This window comes from Helobdella robusta (genome assembly GCF_000326865.2).
Source record: "Helobdella robusta unplaced genomic scaffold HELROscaffold_34, whole genome shotgun sequence".
Taxonomy (NCBI): domain Eukaryota; kingdom Metazoa; phylum Annelida; class Clitellata; order Rhynchobdellida; family Glossiphoniidae; genus Helobdella; species Helobdella robusta.
Window position 1 is genome coordinate 988,209 of NW_008704659.1, and position 20,916 is coordinate 1,009,124.

Consider the following 20,916-nt stretch of genomic DNA (forward strand, 5'->3'; position numbering starts at 1 on the left):
ATTCGTATTCGTGATGTCGTCGCGGAGAGATGCGCTAAAAATTTTCGTAGTCGGAATCAAATTTTTATTACTCTACAGTTAAGCTGTTTACGTGAATATAATGCTGTTAGTGTTGTACCGTATAGATTAACTTCGCGATGCTTGGTCATCATCTGTATAGCTATGTATGTTAACTATTTCTCCGTCATCTGCTTCTCGTATTACGATGGAAAAATGCACGTAACGTAACGATTGACATCTTAAAGTTTGTAACTACACTTTACTTTTAAACCATTCCTGACTCATCTCATTTTCGCTGAAATGTTAATTGATTTTATTTTATAATTTAAGTAGTGTTTTTAATATATTTTTAGAGTATATATCTTGTTTCTGACGTGTAACTCATGAATAAGAAGGAGAATAAAAGTTTTAGTTTCGGTTTCAACTCTAAAACCACCAAAGCGCCAACCGTTTCTATACTTGGTCTGGTAGGGAAAACTAATAATAATGGTAATAATGATAATGATGTCAACAATAACAACTTGAACGTCAGTGTAAGTACGGCTCCGGTTAGTAATAATAATAATAATAATATTGACAGACGAGTCCCTATGAGTGAACAGTTGCCTAATCACGTAAACGTAAATAATGTTTTAAAATCTAAAATAATGCCCAACAACAGCAACAAACCGACGACCAACAACAGCAGAAACAACAACAGAATCCAGTCAGCAGTACCAGCAGGTAGGTTCAACAAGTCAAATCTTAACAGTACAATAACGACAAGTGATGCTTCTTACTCTAGTTTAAAAGTTAACAATAAAAACAACAACAGTAGTTCAAACAATGCAACATTCACAAGTACCTCTGGGGGTGAAATGAAAAATTCCTCTCTTAATAATAAAAATATTTTGTCAGTGTCTCTTTTATCTCAGAGCAAAACAGACCCCGCCAAACAGCCTGTAAATAGTAACATAACGTCAGCAGCACTAAACATCGACAGAAACACGAACACCGGTACTAACTTTCAGAATAAAGTTTATCACACACCGACCAATGCTCAACGAATGAACAGAAGTCGATCCAATGCCTCCCAGCACATCTCTACAACAATCAATGGCCCAAGCAACAACATCAACAATAGTAACAGTAACATATATAACAACACATACAGCAACAACTATGCTAATAGATTTTCGGTTGGCCAGTTTAACAGGTCTGGTTCTGAAATTTCGAATCTGAGTGACAGAGCTTCTGATTGCTTATCATTGAGAAGTTCAACTAATAGTCACAGACAGAATTCATCTCATGCTAAAAAGAGAACACCTAGTAAAAATCTAAGGTATGTTGTAGGATTGTTTGAAAAATTGTAAAGTCTTTTTGGTAAATGTTGTTCTTGTTTATTTATCATATATATATATATATATATATATATATATATATATATATATATATATATATATGTATATATATATATTTATATATATATATATATATATATATATATATATATATATATATATATATATATATATATATATATATATATACAGAAGATTAAAATATGAAATGGCGAAATGGCTGTCAATATTTATTTTCTTTAAAAAAAAACTTTTATACAGGATTTTATAGCTTTTCTAGATCAATATATCTTAACATTCATCACAAAATAAAATAATCAAATTATTTAACTACTTAGTTATAATTAGTAAGTGATTAATTAATTAATTAATTAATTAACACTAAATGAAATAAAGCCAAAAATAGATAGAGGTGTCTTGGGGTTATAAATTTAAAACTATCTCTTGTAATAATTATAATTATTCATTGGCCAGCTTTGGCTGATTAATTTGGCAGCTCATTATATCATCCTGATTAGTGTACATTTAGTAAAAGATGTCATACGAATATTCCAATAATAATAATATTCATGCACACACACACAAACACACACACACAAACATACAGGCAGTCTACATAGTAGAGAATCAACATAAGTCTAATAACAATAATAATAAAAATAATAATAATGATGTTGATGATGATGATTCCCAACATACCTCACATAGCACAACAATGCAGCCACCATTGAAATGTTCAATAATAACAATAATAATAATAGTAATAATAATAATAAATAATAATGTAATAATACTATTTTGAGAGTGAACATGACTCCTCTACAAAGTCATTTGTACAGGCACCCACATGCAAAAAGCACACACACACACACACACACACACACACACACACACACACACACACATACATAATATCTATACATTAGTACATATACAACAAATGTACCACATGTATACTAACAAATAGGCACACGCATACAAAAGCACACACACACACAAATGCACACACTCTTACACATACATTAGTATATATACAAAAAATATACAACAAGTATGCAAACAAAGGGAACATAAGCTGAACAATAGGTTAAAGTTGTTTGTTAAATGAAATTGATTTGATTCAAGTTAATATTGTACACACAGAAACATAAGTTTGTGTATGTATGTGTGTATATGCGTGTGTGTATGCGTGTATGTATGTTGGTGTTTATGTGTGTGTATATATATTTTTGTAGTTATATAATGTATTTATAGTGTAAAATTCGCGGGCTATATATCTGTGTAAAATTTAATTTGGATTTAAATTTTTAAGTTTCTAGTTGATTGATTGTTTAATCAGCTAATTAATTAATTGATTTAATTATTTTATTTATTCCAATAAATTTGTTTAAATTTTTTAATTAATCTCTTTATTTTTTTTAATCTGCTATGAGAAAAATGTGTCTGGATAAAGTTATCCACTATTTGATAGTTTCAAATTTAAGTTTTGCATATTTTTATAAAAAATATAATAATGATAATAATAATATCAATAATAATAATAGTAATAGTAATAATAATTGTGATGAAGATATGGAAAGAATTATTACCGATAATGATGATGTTGATGGTGATGATGATGATGATATAGACAACAACTATAATACTAATGATAATAATAATAATAATCTTGATACTGCATCATTTGGAAAGGACAATATCAATTTCAGTGACATTAATTGCACTAATTTTGATTTGGCTAACAATGACATCAACAATCACAACAACAACAACATTTTTATAATCTGCAGAAAATCTTTCAACACTTCTAGATACAACAACAACAGCTACAGCAACAACAACAACAACAGCAACTGCAACAACAACAACAATGTTGGCCACATCATCAACAACAACAACAACACTGATTGTGAGATTTCGTATGCCTCCATGCCTGGCAATGAATCTCTGCTCTCAGAATTGCATCATGTTAAGCATTCACTTTTGTGTCTCAAGGAACTTTTGGCTCATGAGGCTAGCTAGATTGATGGGTTTTTTTTTAATTTCCGTTTTCATTCTTTTTTATTTTTTCCACTTCATCTTCTATCTCAATCCTTCTTTCTATTATTTATTTTTTCAAAACATTTTTTCATTCAATCTGAAAACTATTTTTCTCCATTAAAAGCATCAAGAATCATGTGAAGAGGAAGCGAACAACATCAACAACAACAACAACAATAATAATAATAATAATAGTAATGATAATAATAATAATAATAATAGTAGTTGTAGTAGTGATTATAAAAAGTTGAGTCATCTCAATTGTCAACACTCAGAAGAGATCAAGCTTTTAAAACAAGTAAAAATTTATCCATCCATTCATTCATTCATTCATTCATTCATCATTCATTCATTCATTCATTCATTCATTCATTCATTCATTCATTCATTCATTCATTCATTCTATTCTTTTCAAGGAGAATGACAGATTGAAGAAATGTGTGGAGGCCTTGAAGTCGGAAATATCAAGAAAGGATAGGCAGATACAGACCCTTACTTCAAATGGAATTGTTTGTTTATTATTATTATTATTATTATTATTATTATTATTATTGATGTTGTTGTTGTTGTTGTTGTTTTTGATGTTCTTATTGCTAATGATTTGACTGATCTAAAATGTATTTTTAAAGCCATCAGCCATGATTTGTCTATACTACTTTATTTATAATGGGGTGTTTTTGTATGATTGATTATACTTATAATTATAAAATACACACATTTTTCTATTTATATACACATACAACCTCGTACAAATGTTGTACTTGTGTATACAAACTTTTGTAATGATTTGTATACAAGATCATGAATTCATGCACACAATAGTTTGCATTGGTTGTGCACGCATGTATTTGTAAAAATAACATATCGATACAATAGTATTTAACATGCATGTTTTAAAGGTTAATACAATGTTTGTATTGCTGTGTGTATTTGCATGTAATTATAATAATAATACCTTTATTTTAATACACACCTATTTTGTTTGTTTGTTTTTTAGTTGTATTTGTATGCATGTTGTTTTGTATGTTTATGTTTGTTTGCATGTTGTTTTGTATGTTTAAGTTTATGTTAGTATTTGTCGCATGTTTGTATGTAATTTTACATCATATGATGTACATACGTGTATGCACGCTGTTTCTTAACAACAATCCTAGAACTTTGTCAGCGGTAATAGTGATGTTAGTGGATCACGTATGACATCACCAGCGACCAATGATGCAACAACAACTACATCAACATCAACAACAACAAAGGTGAATAAAACATCAACCTCAAAGTCAAGTCTGCTATCGATCTTAACGACGAAAGCCACGACTGCTACTACTACAGCTGCTGCAGCTGCTGCAACGACAACAGCCGCAGGAAATACACCAACAAAGAATAGAAACAAGTTACCCTCGTTTTTGATGTTGCCAACGTCATTGAAATCATCTACGTCATCATCAACATCGGCGCCAACAACAACAACGATGATGATGATGACGACGTCATCGGGTCACGTGATTGACCCAAATTATTTAAACACAAATATTTTGTTAGCATGCTTTTTTTATTCTCATCATTCTTTCATTCGTTCCTTCCTACTCTTTGTTTGGTTCACTCATTCATTTATTCGTTTGTTCCTTCATTCATTCATTCATTCATTCATTCATTCATTCATTCATTCATTCATTTGTTCATTAATTAATTAATTCATTCATTCATTCAATTGCTTGCACGCTCCTTCATTCATCAATTCATCTATTTGTTCACCCATTGTTCACATGTTTGCTTGATTACTTAACAAATATTTTTGCATTAATCGCATTTTATGTTTGTTCACTAACTTATTTCTCTCATTTCTATTCATTCATTAATTCATTTCTATATTCATTTCTTTTTATTATAACGCAGATGGTAGAGAACTAAATAATTTTTAAACTAATCTCATTGTAAATAAAATACTACTAACATTATTGATACTACTACTATTACAACTAATAACAATGATAATACTTCTTTTACTACTGCTGCTACTACAGCCACTACTATTACTCTACGTAATACATTACATCATTCATTATTATTAGTATTATTATTACGTTTTTGAATGACCAAATGCTGTGTGTGTGTGTTTGTATGTGTGCTTAGCGCCTTGAGTGTGTATGTGTGTGTATGTGTGTGTGTGTGTGTGTGTGTGTGTGTGTGTGGTGTGTGTGTGTGTGTGTGTTCCTTAAAAAAAGAAAAAGTTCCAGTTATTTGCATGTGGCAGTAGTATGATAGGCAGATTTGATATATCAATATCTGTACTTACGTGTATTATGGTCATATTATTGTTATAGAATTCTCTCTTCAATACACACACACACACACGCACGCACGCACACACGGTGCATGTGACATGTTGATAGATACACACGAGACAACGCATGACACACATAATTCTTTCATGTGACAGGCGGGGATCTCTCCGCAGTTGAATCCTGTTACTGCAGTAGCAGTGCCAGACTCTTTAGCGCTACACTATCGCCTCGCAAGTCATATCGTCATTGATGATAATTGTAATAATATTAAATAACATTTGAATAAATTTAAATATTCTAGAGTAGGAGGAAGCATTGAGCAGGCGTCGTCATCACAATCATCATCATCGGACCAATCAGAAAGTGCGAAATCTCAACAACCGCTTCAACAATCATTATCATCGTCATCATCATCATCTCCATTCTCTACATCATCACCATCGTCATTATTAGTGACGTCATCATCGTCATCATTTGTGACGTCATTTTTACCGTTGTTTCTATCATCACCACCACCATCATCATCATCGTGTACGACTTCGTCATCATCATCATCATCAGCAGCAGCAGCTGAACCACCAATTCCAACGGTATTATTATCATCATCAACCGTGACATCACCATCATCTGTAGAAACAATAGCAGCAATAACAACATCAACTCGAAAAAATTTTTTTGAAATAAATAATAATAATAAGGATAATTATTATGTCGAATATAATAATGACATTGATGATGATGACGACGATGATGATGATGACAAAGTTAATACCACCATCACTAATGATGATGCCGATTATGATGATGATGATGATGATGATGAGTATGATGATGATGATGATGATGATGATGATGATGATTGTGGTGGTGGTGTTGATAGTGATGACAACGACGACAATATCTTGCATAATGGTAGAAACAAAGATGGCCATCTTTACAAAAAACATGATGCTACTACTACTACTACTACTACTACTACTAATAATAATAATAATAATATTAACCATAATAGAAATAATAATGGTGATAATTATTTGGATGAAATTGTAGAGAGATGTAAGACAATGAGAATAAGCAGTCCTTTGCATCAGCAACATCAAAAAAATTCCCTTATCAGCAGCAACAACAACAGCATCAACAATAACATCATTAGCAATAACAACACCAACATCATCAACAACAACAACAGCGTCAGCAACTACAATGAAGACAACAAAACATTCAACAAGTTATTACCGGCTAAATCTAGGTTTTTCAATACGAGTTTTGCCGGCAGTACAACTGTTACTGCTGCTACTACAACTGCTACTAATACTTTTACTACTACTACTACTACTGCTGCTGCTGCTTCTGCTGCGACAACAACGGCCACACATCAACTCTCTCAACTCCAACAACAACGCTCGTTGGATGGTTACAGTAACAGTAGTAGTAGTAAGTATGGAAATGCTTTGAATCCTTACCAGCTTAATAAAAGTTTTACGTCTTATATGAAACAACCCAACTGCGATGACGGTGTTGTTGTAGCTGCTGCTGCTACTACTGTTGCTGCTGCTGCTTCTGGCAGCTACAAACCCAGCAGCAACAGTTATTATTGTAACAGCAACATTGAGAGAAACGTCCATGAGCAGCAACAACCAAACAAAGTTATTGGGAAGATGAAGTATTCCCAGTTTGATTCAAGTCAGCCAAAGTTGATAAAAGTGCAACTGAAACAACAACACTCTCAACAACAACAACACTCTCAACAACAACAACAACAACAACAAAACAATAGCAACAGCAAGAACGACAACTCTGACAACTGTCACAACTTCACAAATGATATCCACACAAACAAAAAATCTTCCAACATCAACACTAACGACATCGCGAATGACATAATCAACAACAACAACAGCAACAACAAATCGATCAACAATGTGGATGTTGATGTTGTCGCTACTGACGAAACAACGACAAAATCAACTTTCAAATCCAGGCTTCCTACGCTCTTTAAAACAAAGAAATCAACAAAATCATAAATTTTGAAGAGAATTTTTTGTCTATTTATTTTTATTTCGTTTATTTTTCTACAATTCCTTTTTATTAATTGCATGAATTATGCTAATTACTAGCTATAATTAGCAATTATTCTAATTAATTAGCATAATAATTAATTATAACGAATAGGATATTGTTTAAGCTTTCTTTCATTTTGATCTAATTTTGGAATTGAATTTTTTTAACCGATTCTGGAAAATGTTATTTATTTTAAAAAAATTTTCATTTCTTTCCCTGAAAATCATTTTGAGATATTGTTTTTTAAAGGATGAATATATATGTATCAATGAACAATCATCTGTAATACTGAAGAAATGCTAATGATGTGAGTAAAATCACATAATTTTTCTTTCTCAGTATGTCGTAAAACATATGAAAATAAATATACTTCCATATGAAAAACATTTAAATTGACTGAATTTAAGAGTTTTTTTTAAGTATTTTGTCATTTAGTAGTGATAATAAGGTAAAATTATGATACAAAAGCTGAAAATATTTTTCTGTATGTTTTAAAAACACAAAGATAAAGTAATTTTACTATGTAAGACGTCTAAATTGACAGTGCGGTAGTGTGTGTGTCATCTTTCATGTGGCACTATCTATAGTAATAATTATTATTATGCTAATTATTAATAATAATAATAAATGATATGTAATCTCAATGGTTTGCTGTTGGTGAATGGTTGAAATGATGAAATCTGGACATCTTTGTAAAAATATTTTTAATGGTAATTGCCATTGGTAATAATATATATATATATATATATATATATATATATATATATATATATATATATGCAATGCATACATATATATATATATATACATACATATATATCTATGTATTTATATAGCTGGTTGTTTATGCAAAGAATTTTTTGGCCATCAGACTATAGTTGTAAGATATTATTATTATTATTATGTTATTATTATTATTATGTTATTATTATTATGTTATTATTATTATTATGTTATTATTATTATTATGTTATTATTATTATTATGTTATTATTATTATGTTATTATTATTATTAGGTTATTATTATTATTATGTTATTATTATTATGTTATTATTATTATTATGTTATTATTATTATTATGTTATTATTATTATGTTATTATTATTATTAGGTTATTATTATTATTATGTTATTATTATTATTTGTTACAGCAGCGAAAACAATTGATGAATTTGGCTTCATTTTTATGGTAAAATTATTTTTATGGTAAAATTATTTTTATGGTAAAATTATTTTTATAAAAAAAAAAAAATGTCATTTTTTTTTTTTAAACTTTTCCCAAATTCCAGTTCAGAACAACATTAGTGATAACGAATATATGTATAAAATATGTGTAGTGTGCATGTACGTTTGTGTGTGTGCGTACGTTTACGTGTGTGTGGGTGTGTGTGTATATATGTACATTTGTTATATTGTTTTATTCATTTTTTTTTATTCTTTCGTTTGATGATCCTGTGCTTTCAACATTCTTTTATTATTGTTTATTTTCTTAAAACATTTCAACTCTTCATCTCATATCGAGTCCTATCAACCTAAGAATATTTGATTTGTGTGGCGTGTGTGTGTGTGGTGTGTTTAGTGTGTGTGTGTGTCCGTATTTTCGATTTATTATGTAATATTTGAATAATGTAAAAATAATGGTCATCTGGTGATGTTATTTTTATTTTGTGGCATACAAAAATGTTTCGGTACTTTCTTTAGTCTTGTAAAAATGTTGGGATACTTTAACGAGATTCGCTTCGTAGTTTTAGCGGTTGGTTTCGCCACTCACTCACTCACTCACTCACTCACTCACTCACTCACTCACTCACTCACTCACTCACTCATCCATTCTTCATTCATTCAATCATTTATTTTTTTACTAAATAATTGGCTATTTCATCCATTCACTCCATTTATTCATTCGTATATCCATTCATTTGTTCAATCACTCAATTATTTCATCCATCTTACGGTTATTTATCAGCATAGTTCATTCAATCTGTCAGTCAATCAGATCGGCCATTCAATAATTTCATTAAATCATTCATTCATTCATTCATTCATTCATTCATTCATTCATTCATTCATTCATTCATTCGTTCATTCATTTATTTATTTATTCATTCACTCACCCACTTATTAATTCATTCATTGAAACGATCATTTTTTTAATCAATAGATTTTGCTTTACTAGTTACTAATAAACTTAACTGTACAGAATATATATAACTTGGTTCATTCAGTTGCATACAATATATACATATATTTATGTATAATATATATATAATATATATATAATATATATATAATATATATATATTTATATTTATATATTTATATTCTGGTTTACTAGTCAAAATTATATATATATATATATATATATATATATATAATATATATACATATACATATAGTTCAGCTGTGAGTTATTCATTTAATTTTGATATAGGAATTTTTCTTTTTTCGTCCCAATTAAACTTACTTTTTTTCATAATAATATTTATTACTTAATATAATTAAATAAATATTATATTTGTATATATATATATATATATATATATATATGTGTGTGTGTGTGTGTGTGTGTGTGTTTGTGTGTGTGTGTGTGTTTTTTTAATTACGATGATAATGATGACAATAGGTTTATTATGTTTGTTTGTCGTGATAGAAAAAGCTATCGGCGGATATTTTGATTGATTGGTGATTGATTAATTGATTGATTGGTGATTGATTGGTTATTGATTGATTGGTTGATTGATTGATTGATTGATTGATTGATTGATTGATTGATTGATTGATTGATTGATTGATTGATTGATTAGTTGGTTGGTTGGTTGGTTGATTGATTGATTGATTTAGAGCAGGTTATTTAAATGATTGGCTTGTTGATTGATTAATTGGCTAGTAGATTTGTTGGCTGGCTGGTTGGTTGATTAGTTGGTTTGTTGATTGGTTGGCTGGTTGATTGATATTGAATGATTAATGCTTTTTGTTGGTTTGTGGAGACTAATTGTACCACATCCATCATCAAATTGAATTGACTAACACAAGTTTGAGGCCATAAGAAACATTTATTTTAATTGCTTCATTATAATATTAATTGTAATAATAATAATAGCTATAATTATTATTATTATTGTTATTATTATTTTATACGATCGAAGTCCTAATTGACGATAAATAAATTTACAATTATTTAAATTTTTATAGACTGAATAAATTGAATAAATAGATTTCTTGAAATTTTTGCTTAATTAAATGAAGAAATAAGAAACAAGTTTGAATTATAATTATGAAAAGATTTTTATAATTTTTATAATTTCAGAAAAGATCTGAACAACTCAACCGAAAAATTGTAAAAAGTGTTTTTTCGTCTTTCTTTAAAAATGAATCTAAGTATGTTTCTAAATGAGTCTACTGCTTTCCTCTCTTCTCCAGATCCAAAATCATGAGACAGGCGAAAATGGTCATTACCATTTTTGGCTTCACCTCAACGATATCCTCTGGCAAGGCGTAAATTCTGGCCCCGTTTCTCCTGGCAACACAGATTCCATATTTTGCGTTCTCTAGTTTTTCCTTGAATCAGTGATTGTCGTTTATTTTGTTACATTATGGCCACACACACACATACACACACACACACGTATACATACACATACAAGCATACACACAAACAAACAAACGAATACTCTAAAATACCTCATCCGTGTCAGCATCTTTAACATGGCTATAATTGATAGAGCCTGGAGATATGGCGTCCACCAAATCGATAACCGCTTTTCCGGTGGTCAGGTTTTTGTCATTGAAACCCGTTATGGATCTGCTCTTTCCAGCTTCTTTCAGCTGTATTTTTAAGGATTAATAATTTTCATTATTATCATTTGCATCATCGCTTAAATAATTTTCATCATCATCATTTTTTTAAATCTTTGTCGTCACCATAACCTTCACTATCGAACTGATGAATGAATCAATCAATGAACAAAAACAAACAAGCGGTTGAATGAATGGATGTATGAATGAATGAATGTGTGAATGAATGAATGAATGTGTGAATGAATGAATGAATCATCATCCGTACCTTTTCGTTGGCCCAAGCCACAATCTCTTTATCGATGTTGGCCCCCTCCTTGCTCTGCTTGATGTGCGACAGGATGCTCAACGTGTACACCCTCATCATCTGCCAGACCAACGCTTCATAATAATAATAATTATAATAAATATTGTTATTTCTATTTAATTTCTTTTTTAATTTTTTTTTAAATTTATTTTTATAAGTATCAACAATAGTATCAACAATAAGCAGTGTGCCATGAACGAGCGAACGAACTAGAGAACAAGCAAGCAAAATGGATTCCTTTTTTGAATGTTTTGGATTTCGCTTAGTTAAGATTTACTCTTTTTGGAATGCCCCATTATGTAACAAATTTATTGTTTGTTCATAATAAACGAGTATCCAAGCGAACAAACAAGCGATTGATTAAATGGACGGATAGATAAATTAACGAGCAAACAAATGAATAAATGAATGAACGAACGAATGAACGAATGAATGAATGACAAACCTAACACGTGAGTTTTATCTCCATCGTGTATATTCTTACCACTTATTCCCACTAAGGTGAACTTGCATTCCTTGCCAAGTTCTACGGCATAATTGCAATTACCTGTTTTTTTTTGTTTGTTTTTGTCTGTTATTATGTTAATGTTAATAACTGTGCTAAATATTATTTTCTATATGTGAAATTTTGAAAACTATTTAAATTCGGTTGCAAGTTAGAAGTAGTGTGTTTCATTTCATTTAAACCAATTAATCATTTTATTATACTACAAACCATCAAGCAAGCAACCAACCGACCAACCAACCAATCAACCAGCCAGCAAACCAGGCAACCAACTAACCAATTTTCTCCATCATGGCCCGGTTAGATTTGAATTCTTTCACAACTTTATCCCAGTTAACGCACTCGTGTTTGATGATGTCGAAAAGTTGCAGCAGGATCAGCCCGTCGGATAGGTCGGAGTAGAAGTGATAGACGAATGGATTGACTCCAAGACTGTTCATCCAATTTCTGTATGCTGTGTGTGTGTTTGTTTGTTTGTGTGTTTGTGTGTGTGTGTGTGTGTGTGTGTGTGTGTGGTTACGTGTGTGTCTGTTGTGTGTTTTATACATTGTCTGTGTTAGCCAGCTTAACCATCACACCGACACATCGCTCAAATTTTTTTAAACAAACTCCAAACATCTTACTAACTTTTTTCCTCCCTGGTCTCGACTATTTCCGGGATGACCATCTCGACAGGCTCCAGTTTGGGGTGCTTATTGAAGAGGTTGGCCACGAATGCCAGGTTCAATCTGTAGAATCCTCTGACGACATCCTTGGCGGAGATGAAAGCCCTGCAATTTATTTTGTCCGCTTCGTTCAGCATTTTTTCAGCTCTGGCTTCTAAGTTGGATTCCTGAGTGAGGTTGTGGATTGTATGCAGTAAGTAAGTAAGTAAGTAAGTAAGTAAACATACGTAACATGTGCTTGTTGTTGTTATATGTGTGTTTGGTTGGTTAATTTGTAGATAGAACGTTGTTAAAAATATATTTGTTTCAATTTGTTAACTTTAAAAAATGAAAGCGGTCTTCTAGCTGGGTAGTTGTTAGGATTTTTAACTCATTTCAATTAAAGACGATTTTATTTTGAATTACTTGTAAAATTTAAACTCCAAACAGAGCAAACAATGAATTCATGTGAAACTCTTACCCTCTCAGGAGCAATAGTAACGCCAGCATCTTCAGGCGCAATTTGGTTCAAGAGGTGGATGTAAGCTATGGAGTCCTTGATATCCGTGGTGAAGTTGTGGATCTTTCTACCACAACCGGATCTCGCAAGATGGTAGTTCACCCATCTGATCAGGATTTCTTCAGGGGACAACTTCATGAAATCTTCCAGGGACTCACCTTCTAGAAGAAGGGCGACTAAGTGCGGGTTGGTCTGCAGGTTGATATCCGCTAACAGGCCGATCTGTGTTGTGGTTTGTTATTGTTTGCATGTGCGTTTGTTTGTTGTCTGTACGCGTTCGTCCGTTTGTTCGTTCGTTTGTTTGTTCAGCAGAAATATTATTTGATTTTTTTATTGTAAAAAACATGTGTAGCTAAATTAAACTTTAAAGATAATACAAGTTTTTTTTATAAATTCTTTACTTATCAAACACTAGCCTGCTAACGATTGCACCCTCCAAACAAAAATTTAGACACTCTTCAGATGCTATATAAATTTATTTTGAAAAAAGTAGTAGCCACTTTTTGTATAGCCACTAATTATATCTAGAAACTTGAGACAGACTTTTGCAGTTGAAATAAAATCAGCCTTTGAAACAAACTTGGCAACTACTAACTTGAAACAACCAATACGCAACTTACTAAACATTCAATGTGCAGTTAAACCAATTGGCAAATCACAATAGATTTCCTTCTTCAAAAAAAAAAAAAAACAAAATAAAAAAATAAATGATACAAAAATGTCAAACATAACGTATGCAAATCAGTCGGCCAAACAGCAGGTACGCAACATCGCCCATGAAAAGAACAATCTCTCTGAAATCGAAACCTGCCGCTGCAAACCCAGAACCACCCGCTTCTTACCAATTACACTAGCCCACCGCCAAAGATTAAAAAGAAGTAACTTCAAAGAGTTAATTATTTTGTAAAACTCACCCTTATAATCTAAAAAAAATGAAATAATACACCTCTAACAATTACACAAAATCACTAAAAACACTAAAATTTAAAAAAAAATTTGGCGAAAACCCTAACTCTAATTATCTGCCAGATAAGTCCAAGAACCAGATGGTGTCTACCAGCGCATAGATCTTCAGGACCAATGTTGATGATGCTACAGCCTATGGCCTGGGCTGACCTCAATACCAGCATCTGGTTTTCGAGTTTCTGATAGACTGTCAGCTCCTGGTGCTTGTTTATGGCCGTCTCTATGATTGTATCAGGCTGGGAGAAGTTAATCATTTTGCTGGCAGGGAAATGATTGGGTTGGGAGGTTTCAATTATAAGTATTATGTAATAAAAATTGTAATAGTGGTCGATATATTAATTTGTTAAATTACGATTATGATTAAAAAATATAAAAGTAGTTGATGATAATTTTATTAAAATATGAGTATACTTAAAATTATGAGAACAGTTAAATAAAATTTTCGTTAAAGTATGACGACTGACCAGAGCAGAATGCCATCGTTGATCTTTTGGTAGAGGTCGTCCGTATTGGGATTGATTGGCAGGTACTTCCTGCAGTCCGGATCGTCGGAAAAGTTTCTACAAACAACAGTAAGGATAATTTTTCAGTTTCTTTTTCTACAAATAACAGTAAGGATAATTTTCTGTTTTTTTTCTAGAAATAACAGTAAGGATAATTTTTCTGTTTTATTTTCTAGAAATAAAAGTAAAATGTGATTTTTTTGTTTTTTCATCGAGACTGTAGTTACTTGGTGCATTTATTTAATGTTATTAATTTATATTAGCACCCATGACGCCCTATAAATGACATTGTTATTATTGTAGTACTAGCATTATTATTAGTAATAATAGTAAAAGTAGTAGTAGCAGCAGTATCAATGTAGTAGTAGTAGTAGTAGTAATAGTAGTAGCAGTAGCAGCAGCAATGTAGTAGTAGTAGTAGTAGTAGTAGTAGTAGTAGTAGTAGTAGTAGTAGTAGTGGTAGTAGTAGTAGTAGCACTAAAATGAACCGACCCATTTATGAAATTAGAGTAGGCGACGCATTCCTCATCCGTGACGGAGTGGGTGGCCGTGCTGGTGGTGGAGGCCTGAGGGATGGTCTTCACGTTGTCCCTGGTCACTATGAACTGCTTCCACTTGTCCTTCATGTCAAACTTCATCTTCAGCTCCGTGTAAAGCTGGGTGATGATGTTGGTGGAGACGGTGATGATGTGATGATTATGTTTGTGATGATGATGATGTGTTGATGCTGTTGATGGTGATTGTGATGATGATGTTGGTGATGGTGATGATGATGTTGGTGTTGGTGATGATGTGATGATGATGGTGATGATGGTGCTGGTGTTGGTGATGGTGTGATGATGATGTTGGTGATGATGATGATGGTGATAATGGGAATGTGAATAAATTTTCACGGAGGTAAGTGGGATTAAAATTTTTTCGGAGGGGCCAAGATTTTCACTGGGAAGGGCCAAGATTTGTGGTAATGTGGCTGATGATGACCTTCATCTTTTTTTGTATATCACGTTCAATTTTATACATAAAACGGTCTTTTTTTCAGACTTTATTAAAAAACTGCTTACAAGGGGTTGGGGGCAGTGTCTCCCGGCACCCTCATTAGATCCGCCACTGTGTGTGTATATATGTGTGTGTGTGGTGTGTGTGTATGTGTTTGTATGTGTGTGTGTGTGTGTCTGTATGTGTAACTAACATTCTTAAACTCTTCAATGTCAATCTTGCCATCTCTCACGCCCGAATCACTGGACGATACCAACTGCCTCACTTCGTATCCCGGAAGTCGGATGCCGACTGCTTCCAGGGCTTTACCTAACAATAATAATAATTATAATAATTATAATAATTATAATGATGATGATGATGATGACAATGATGATAATAATTATAATGATGATGATGATGGTGATGATGATGGTGATAATGATGACAATGATGACGATGATGATGATGATGACGATGATGATGATGATGAATGATGACGATGATGATGATGATGATGAGGACTCTTTTATTATCCAAAAAAACTAGATAATGAGATAATAAAAATAATATTAAAAATAATAATAATAATAATAATAACAATAATAATAATAAACGAGATAATAAAAATAATATTAAAAATAATCAACCTAGTTCCCTAGCATCGATGTAACCGGATTTATCACTGTCAATCTGTGTGCAATGAAGTACATGTATAAAAATAAAATTAAGAATAATAAAATAATAATAAAATAAAATAATAATAATCATTATTATTTATTATTATCGCTATTATTATTATATCCGCATCTGGGTTTTATGGCAGGCTCGCTTATCAAAGAAAACCCAGCCGCCAATTAAACGTTAACGGACGTTAATTATTCAATCAATTAATTAATATATAGAAATATAAAAAGTATAATATATATATATATATGTGTGTGGGTGTGTGTGTTGTGTGTGTGTGTGTGTTTGTAATTATTGTGGGTGTCTTTATGATGATGCAGACCATGGTAGTTGTGATGATGTTAATGATGACAAAAGTAGTAGTAGTAGTAGTAATGCCAGTCTAGAAGTAGTAGTAGTAGTGTAGCTGTAGTAGTAGCAGCGGCAGCAGTAACGACAGCAGCCATAATTGTAGTATTACTAGTAGATAAATTGTTTATTTATTTAATAGAAATAAATTTATGAAAAAATAATTTTGAAAAACTGACGGTACTAAATATCTGTAGTAGTTATAGTAGTAGTTGTAGTAATCGTAGTAGTAGTGGTAAGAATAATAATAATTTTAAAATAATTATAACTCACGGTGCTGAATAATTTCATAATTTCTTCCAGCTGGTCACCAGTTAACATTAGAGTCTGCCTCTGGGTTCTGGTCATTTGTTTAGTGTCATTATTTTGCCGCCCACGTGATGCCATTTTTATTATTATTTATTATTATTTATTATTATTTGTATTTATTATTATTATTATTGATAATTATTATTGACGTTACTGCTATTTTTGTATTTTGAAAATAAAGAATTGTATAATTATTTAATAAATTTGTATTTTAAAAGTATATTATCTACTTTTTAAAAAAAAAAATCAATTCGATTACTTTAGAAATACTAAAATATAGTAGTGAATCTAAAAGCAGAGTTTGTCAAAATAATTATTAAAACCAATTTCCCAGTAAATTTATGACCCGGTCAAACTTTTAATACTAAGACGTAGTTACAATTTGCATTATTAATATAAGTAGGAAATGCAGTATTTGGACCACGATGGTACAGGTAGACTTCTGTTATTCAGTTTATATATTTAAGTAACTAATGAAAATTTAACGTGTAATTATAGATAATAATTCAAGATATATACACCAACAAGTTATATACATGTGTGTATGATTTAAATTTATATATACATATGATTTAAATTTATATATACATATGAATTAAATTTATAAATACACATGTTTATTAATAAATGTATATCTATATACTATTTGAAGTATTAACGTATTGAAGTATTTGTATAAGTAATTTATATAAGTATTTGACTTAAGTATTTATAAGTAATTTATATAAGTAATATACGTGTAGCCTATATATGATATAATATAACTTCCTAAATGATTCATCCGTTATAGCACTCGCGTATATATAAAGTATGTTCTGTATTTTCAATGTTTATAGACACACACATAAATACACATACAAACACATACAGACACACAAACACACAGATACACACACACTTATACAGACATATATATTTTATACTATTATTTGTAAGTTAGCCAGGCTTATTTTATGTCATCCTAGCAAGACATTGCAAGGTTTGTAATAAGCTAGGCTATATAATAATTTTGTCGTATGTGTGTGCGTGTGTGTGTGTGTGTGTGAGTGAGTGTGTGTGGTGTGTGTATACGTGTTTTGACTAGTTATGAATCATAAAAATAATACTCTAGGTTAATAATTCCTTCCTATATTTATTCATCGTAAATTTTATTTATTAATTATCCCATTAATTGCAAAATAATTGCATACTTAATTTATTAAATTAGGTTAAATTAATTAAGATAATAATATTCTCGTAAATTCTTTCTTTTGAATGTAATTCTTATAACTCTTAAACGAGCGAACCCTAGCATTAATTACCACACTAATAAGCTATTCATAGAGGATGTCAGGGTTTTTTTTTTTTGAAAATTTTTGACACTCCAACGATTGGGACCCAACTTCCGCCAGTCAAAAACGATCACAAATTTAAACCACTACCTCCATTTAAGGCAGGTAATATCTTTTGATATATCAAATTTCAGAGCTTCAATGAACTGCTATGGTTTTAAAATGTATCGAATAATGGTTGAAAAATAGAATTCAACTACTTCTACATACACACACAGCAGCGTCGAAGCTAAATAAACACATACCAATTCTTCAATTTTTTTGATGCGTGTGCACTGAACCTCAGATGAAATCATTCAAAAGTTTTTATTAATTTACGATGGCAATTGATATTAAGCAGGATACGAAGGTGTGTCACTCAAATTTTTACCTACCCGAAAGCCTAACATCATTTATCGACAGTTCATAATTTATATTTATTCATTTATATTTGTAATAATAATTATTGGTAATAAATATATTTTTATTATAGTAAGTATTAATATTGTTACTATTTAGCATAGTCATACTAAGTAAGGAATGAATCACTGTATTTGGATTGCTTATTAGTAATAATAATATTAGTAATATTATTAGTATTATTAAAAATATTAGTAATAATTATTATTATTATTATAGATATGATGATAGAAATAATAATACGAGCAATTATAATAATAACGACTTTAGTTGTTTGTAATAGTAGTTTTAGTAGTAGTAGTTTTAGTAGTAGTAGTAGTAGTAGTAGTAGTAGTAGTAGTAGTAGTAGTAGTAGTAGTAGTAGTAGTAGCAGTAGTAGTAGCAACACTAGTGGCGATCACTAGTTGTTTAATCACAACGTTAAAAAATTTAAGGGGATATTGGTTTTTGTTTACAAAGTTTGGAGAAATTTATCGCAGCGCTCTGTAGCTATCAATGAAACGTTACAAATATAACCATTAGAAATTACTTCTACTACTACTACTCCTGCTGCTACTACTACTAATACTACTACTACTGCTGTTACTGCTACTACCGTTACTGCTACAACAGCAGCAGCTGCAACAACAACAACCACTATTACTACTATAATGCTATTATACGTTAATCAATCAAGCTATCATATATGGTGATTACATATATGGCGGTCACATGGTATCAGGTCACAGTATACAGACAGCGCCCTAATTGATTCAATTAATTAATTAATTGAATCAATTAGAGAAAAATTCATTAACTAGATTAGCTATTTTAATTTTTAATTGTTCTCTAATTGATTACTTAATTAATCATTTAAAAAAAATAGTTGAAAAAACGCAATGAAATTATTTTTATTCATCTATAACAAACACCATTTAGAAAAATTAATATCGTACATTTACATTATATTAACCACAAAATCCACGCAAAAATTTACATTGGTAACGTTGGTTTCGCATACGCAAAAAATGGAATTGTAATGGAATCAAATTTTAATAAGAGGTTAAAGGTCAACTACAAACTCACACACTGCATATATAAAAAACAAAACGTCACACACATTGTGCTTGTCTAAGATACAAGAGGAGTTCGTTGGATTTGAATTCCGTCAGTACTACAGCAGAACCAGGCGCCTTTGACAATTAGGGCATCACGTCGCCGTTGATTTGAATAACTAACTTAATTAAGATTAATTAATTAACTAATTAATTAATTAACTTAATTAATTTTAGTTACGAAAAAAAATCATTACTTTATTATTGATTAAAAAATATATATATATATATGTGAGAAAATAAAAGATAGTAAAGATTCATAATAAGTTATTAAATATAACTACGTATTTAAAAGCTTGTACGTGCGTGCATGTGCTAAAAAAATAATATTTTAAACAATACAACTAATAATAACCATAGTTATTATTATATATAATAAAAATAATATTATAATATTATTATTATTAATAAATCTATCATAAACAAAACATAATAAACAAAACAATAAACCCTAGTATTATTTAAATGTTCTAAAAATAACTTGAAGCACATTAAGGCATTTCATTTATTACATTTTATGATAAATAAATGTTGATAGCATGCAGAACTAAGCATATAATTAAACTAATAAATAAATAAATATAAATAAACTAATTAAATTATCATACTAATTGATCGACTAATTAATTAGCAAACAAGCAGTTGTGCATTTTAAAAAAATATTTCTAATTGATTAATTATTGATTAAAATCGATTAATTATATCTGTAAAATAAAAATTACAAATTAATTACTTCTAATAAATTACATTATTACTGCTTGTTACAATATTCAATACTACCCTTTACTACTACTAACTATCATTTGCT

The 20,916-nt window shown here is 30.4% G+C and overlaps 1 protein-coding gene across 1 annotated transcript; it reads right to left on the reverse strand.

The window, feature by feature from the left end:
* Nucleotides 1-11,121: 11,121 nt before the first annotated feature.
* On the reverse strand, nt 11,122-16,711 carry HELRODRAFT_82785 (hypothetical protein; the record flags this gene model as incomplete). The annotated part of the gene is made up of 12 exons (XM_009023014.1): nt 11,122-11,283; nt 11,407-11,550; nt 11,789-11,901; nt 12,273-12,374; nt 12,610-12,786; nt 12,960-13,164; nt 13,458-13,718; nt 14,510-14,720; nt 14,927-15,022; nt 15,458-15,621; nt 16,155-16,270; nt 16,591-16,711. The coding sequence occupies 12 exons, from the start codon at nt 16,709-16,711 to the stop codon at nt 11,122-11,124; spliced, it is 1,872 nt and encodes a 623-aa protein (XP_009021262.1).
* Between the last annotated feature and the right edge of the window lie 4,205 nt (nt 16,712-20,916).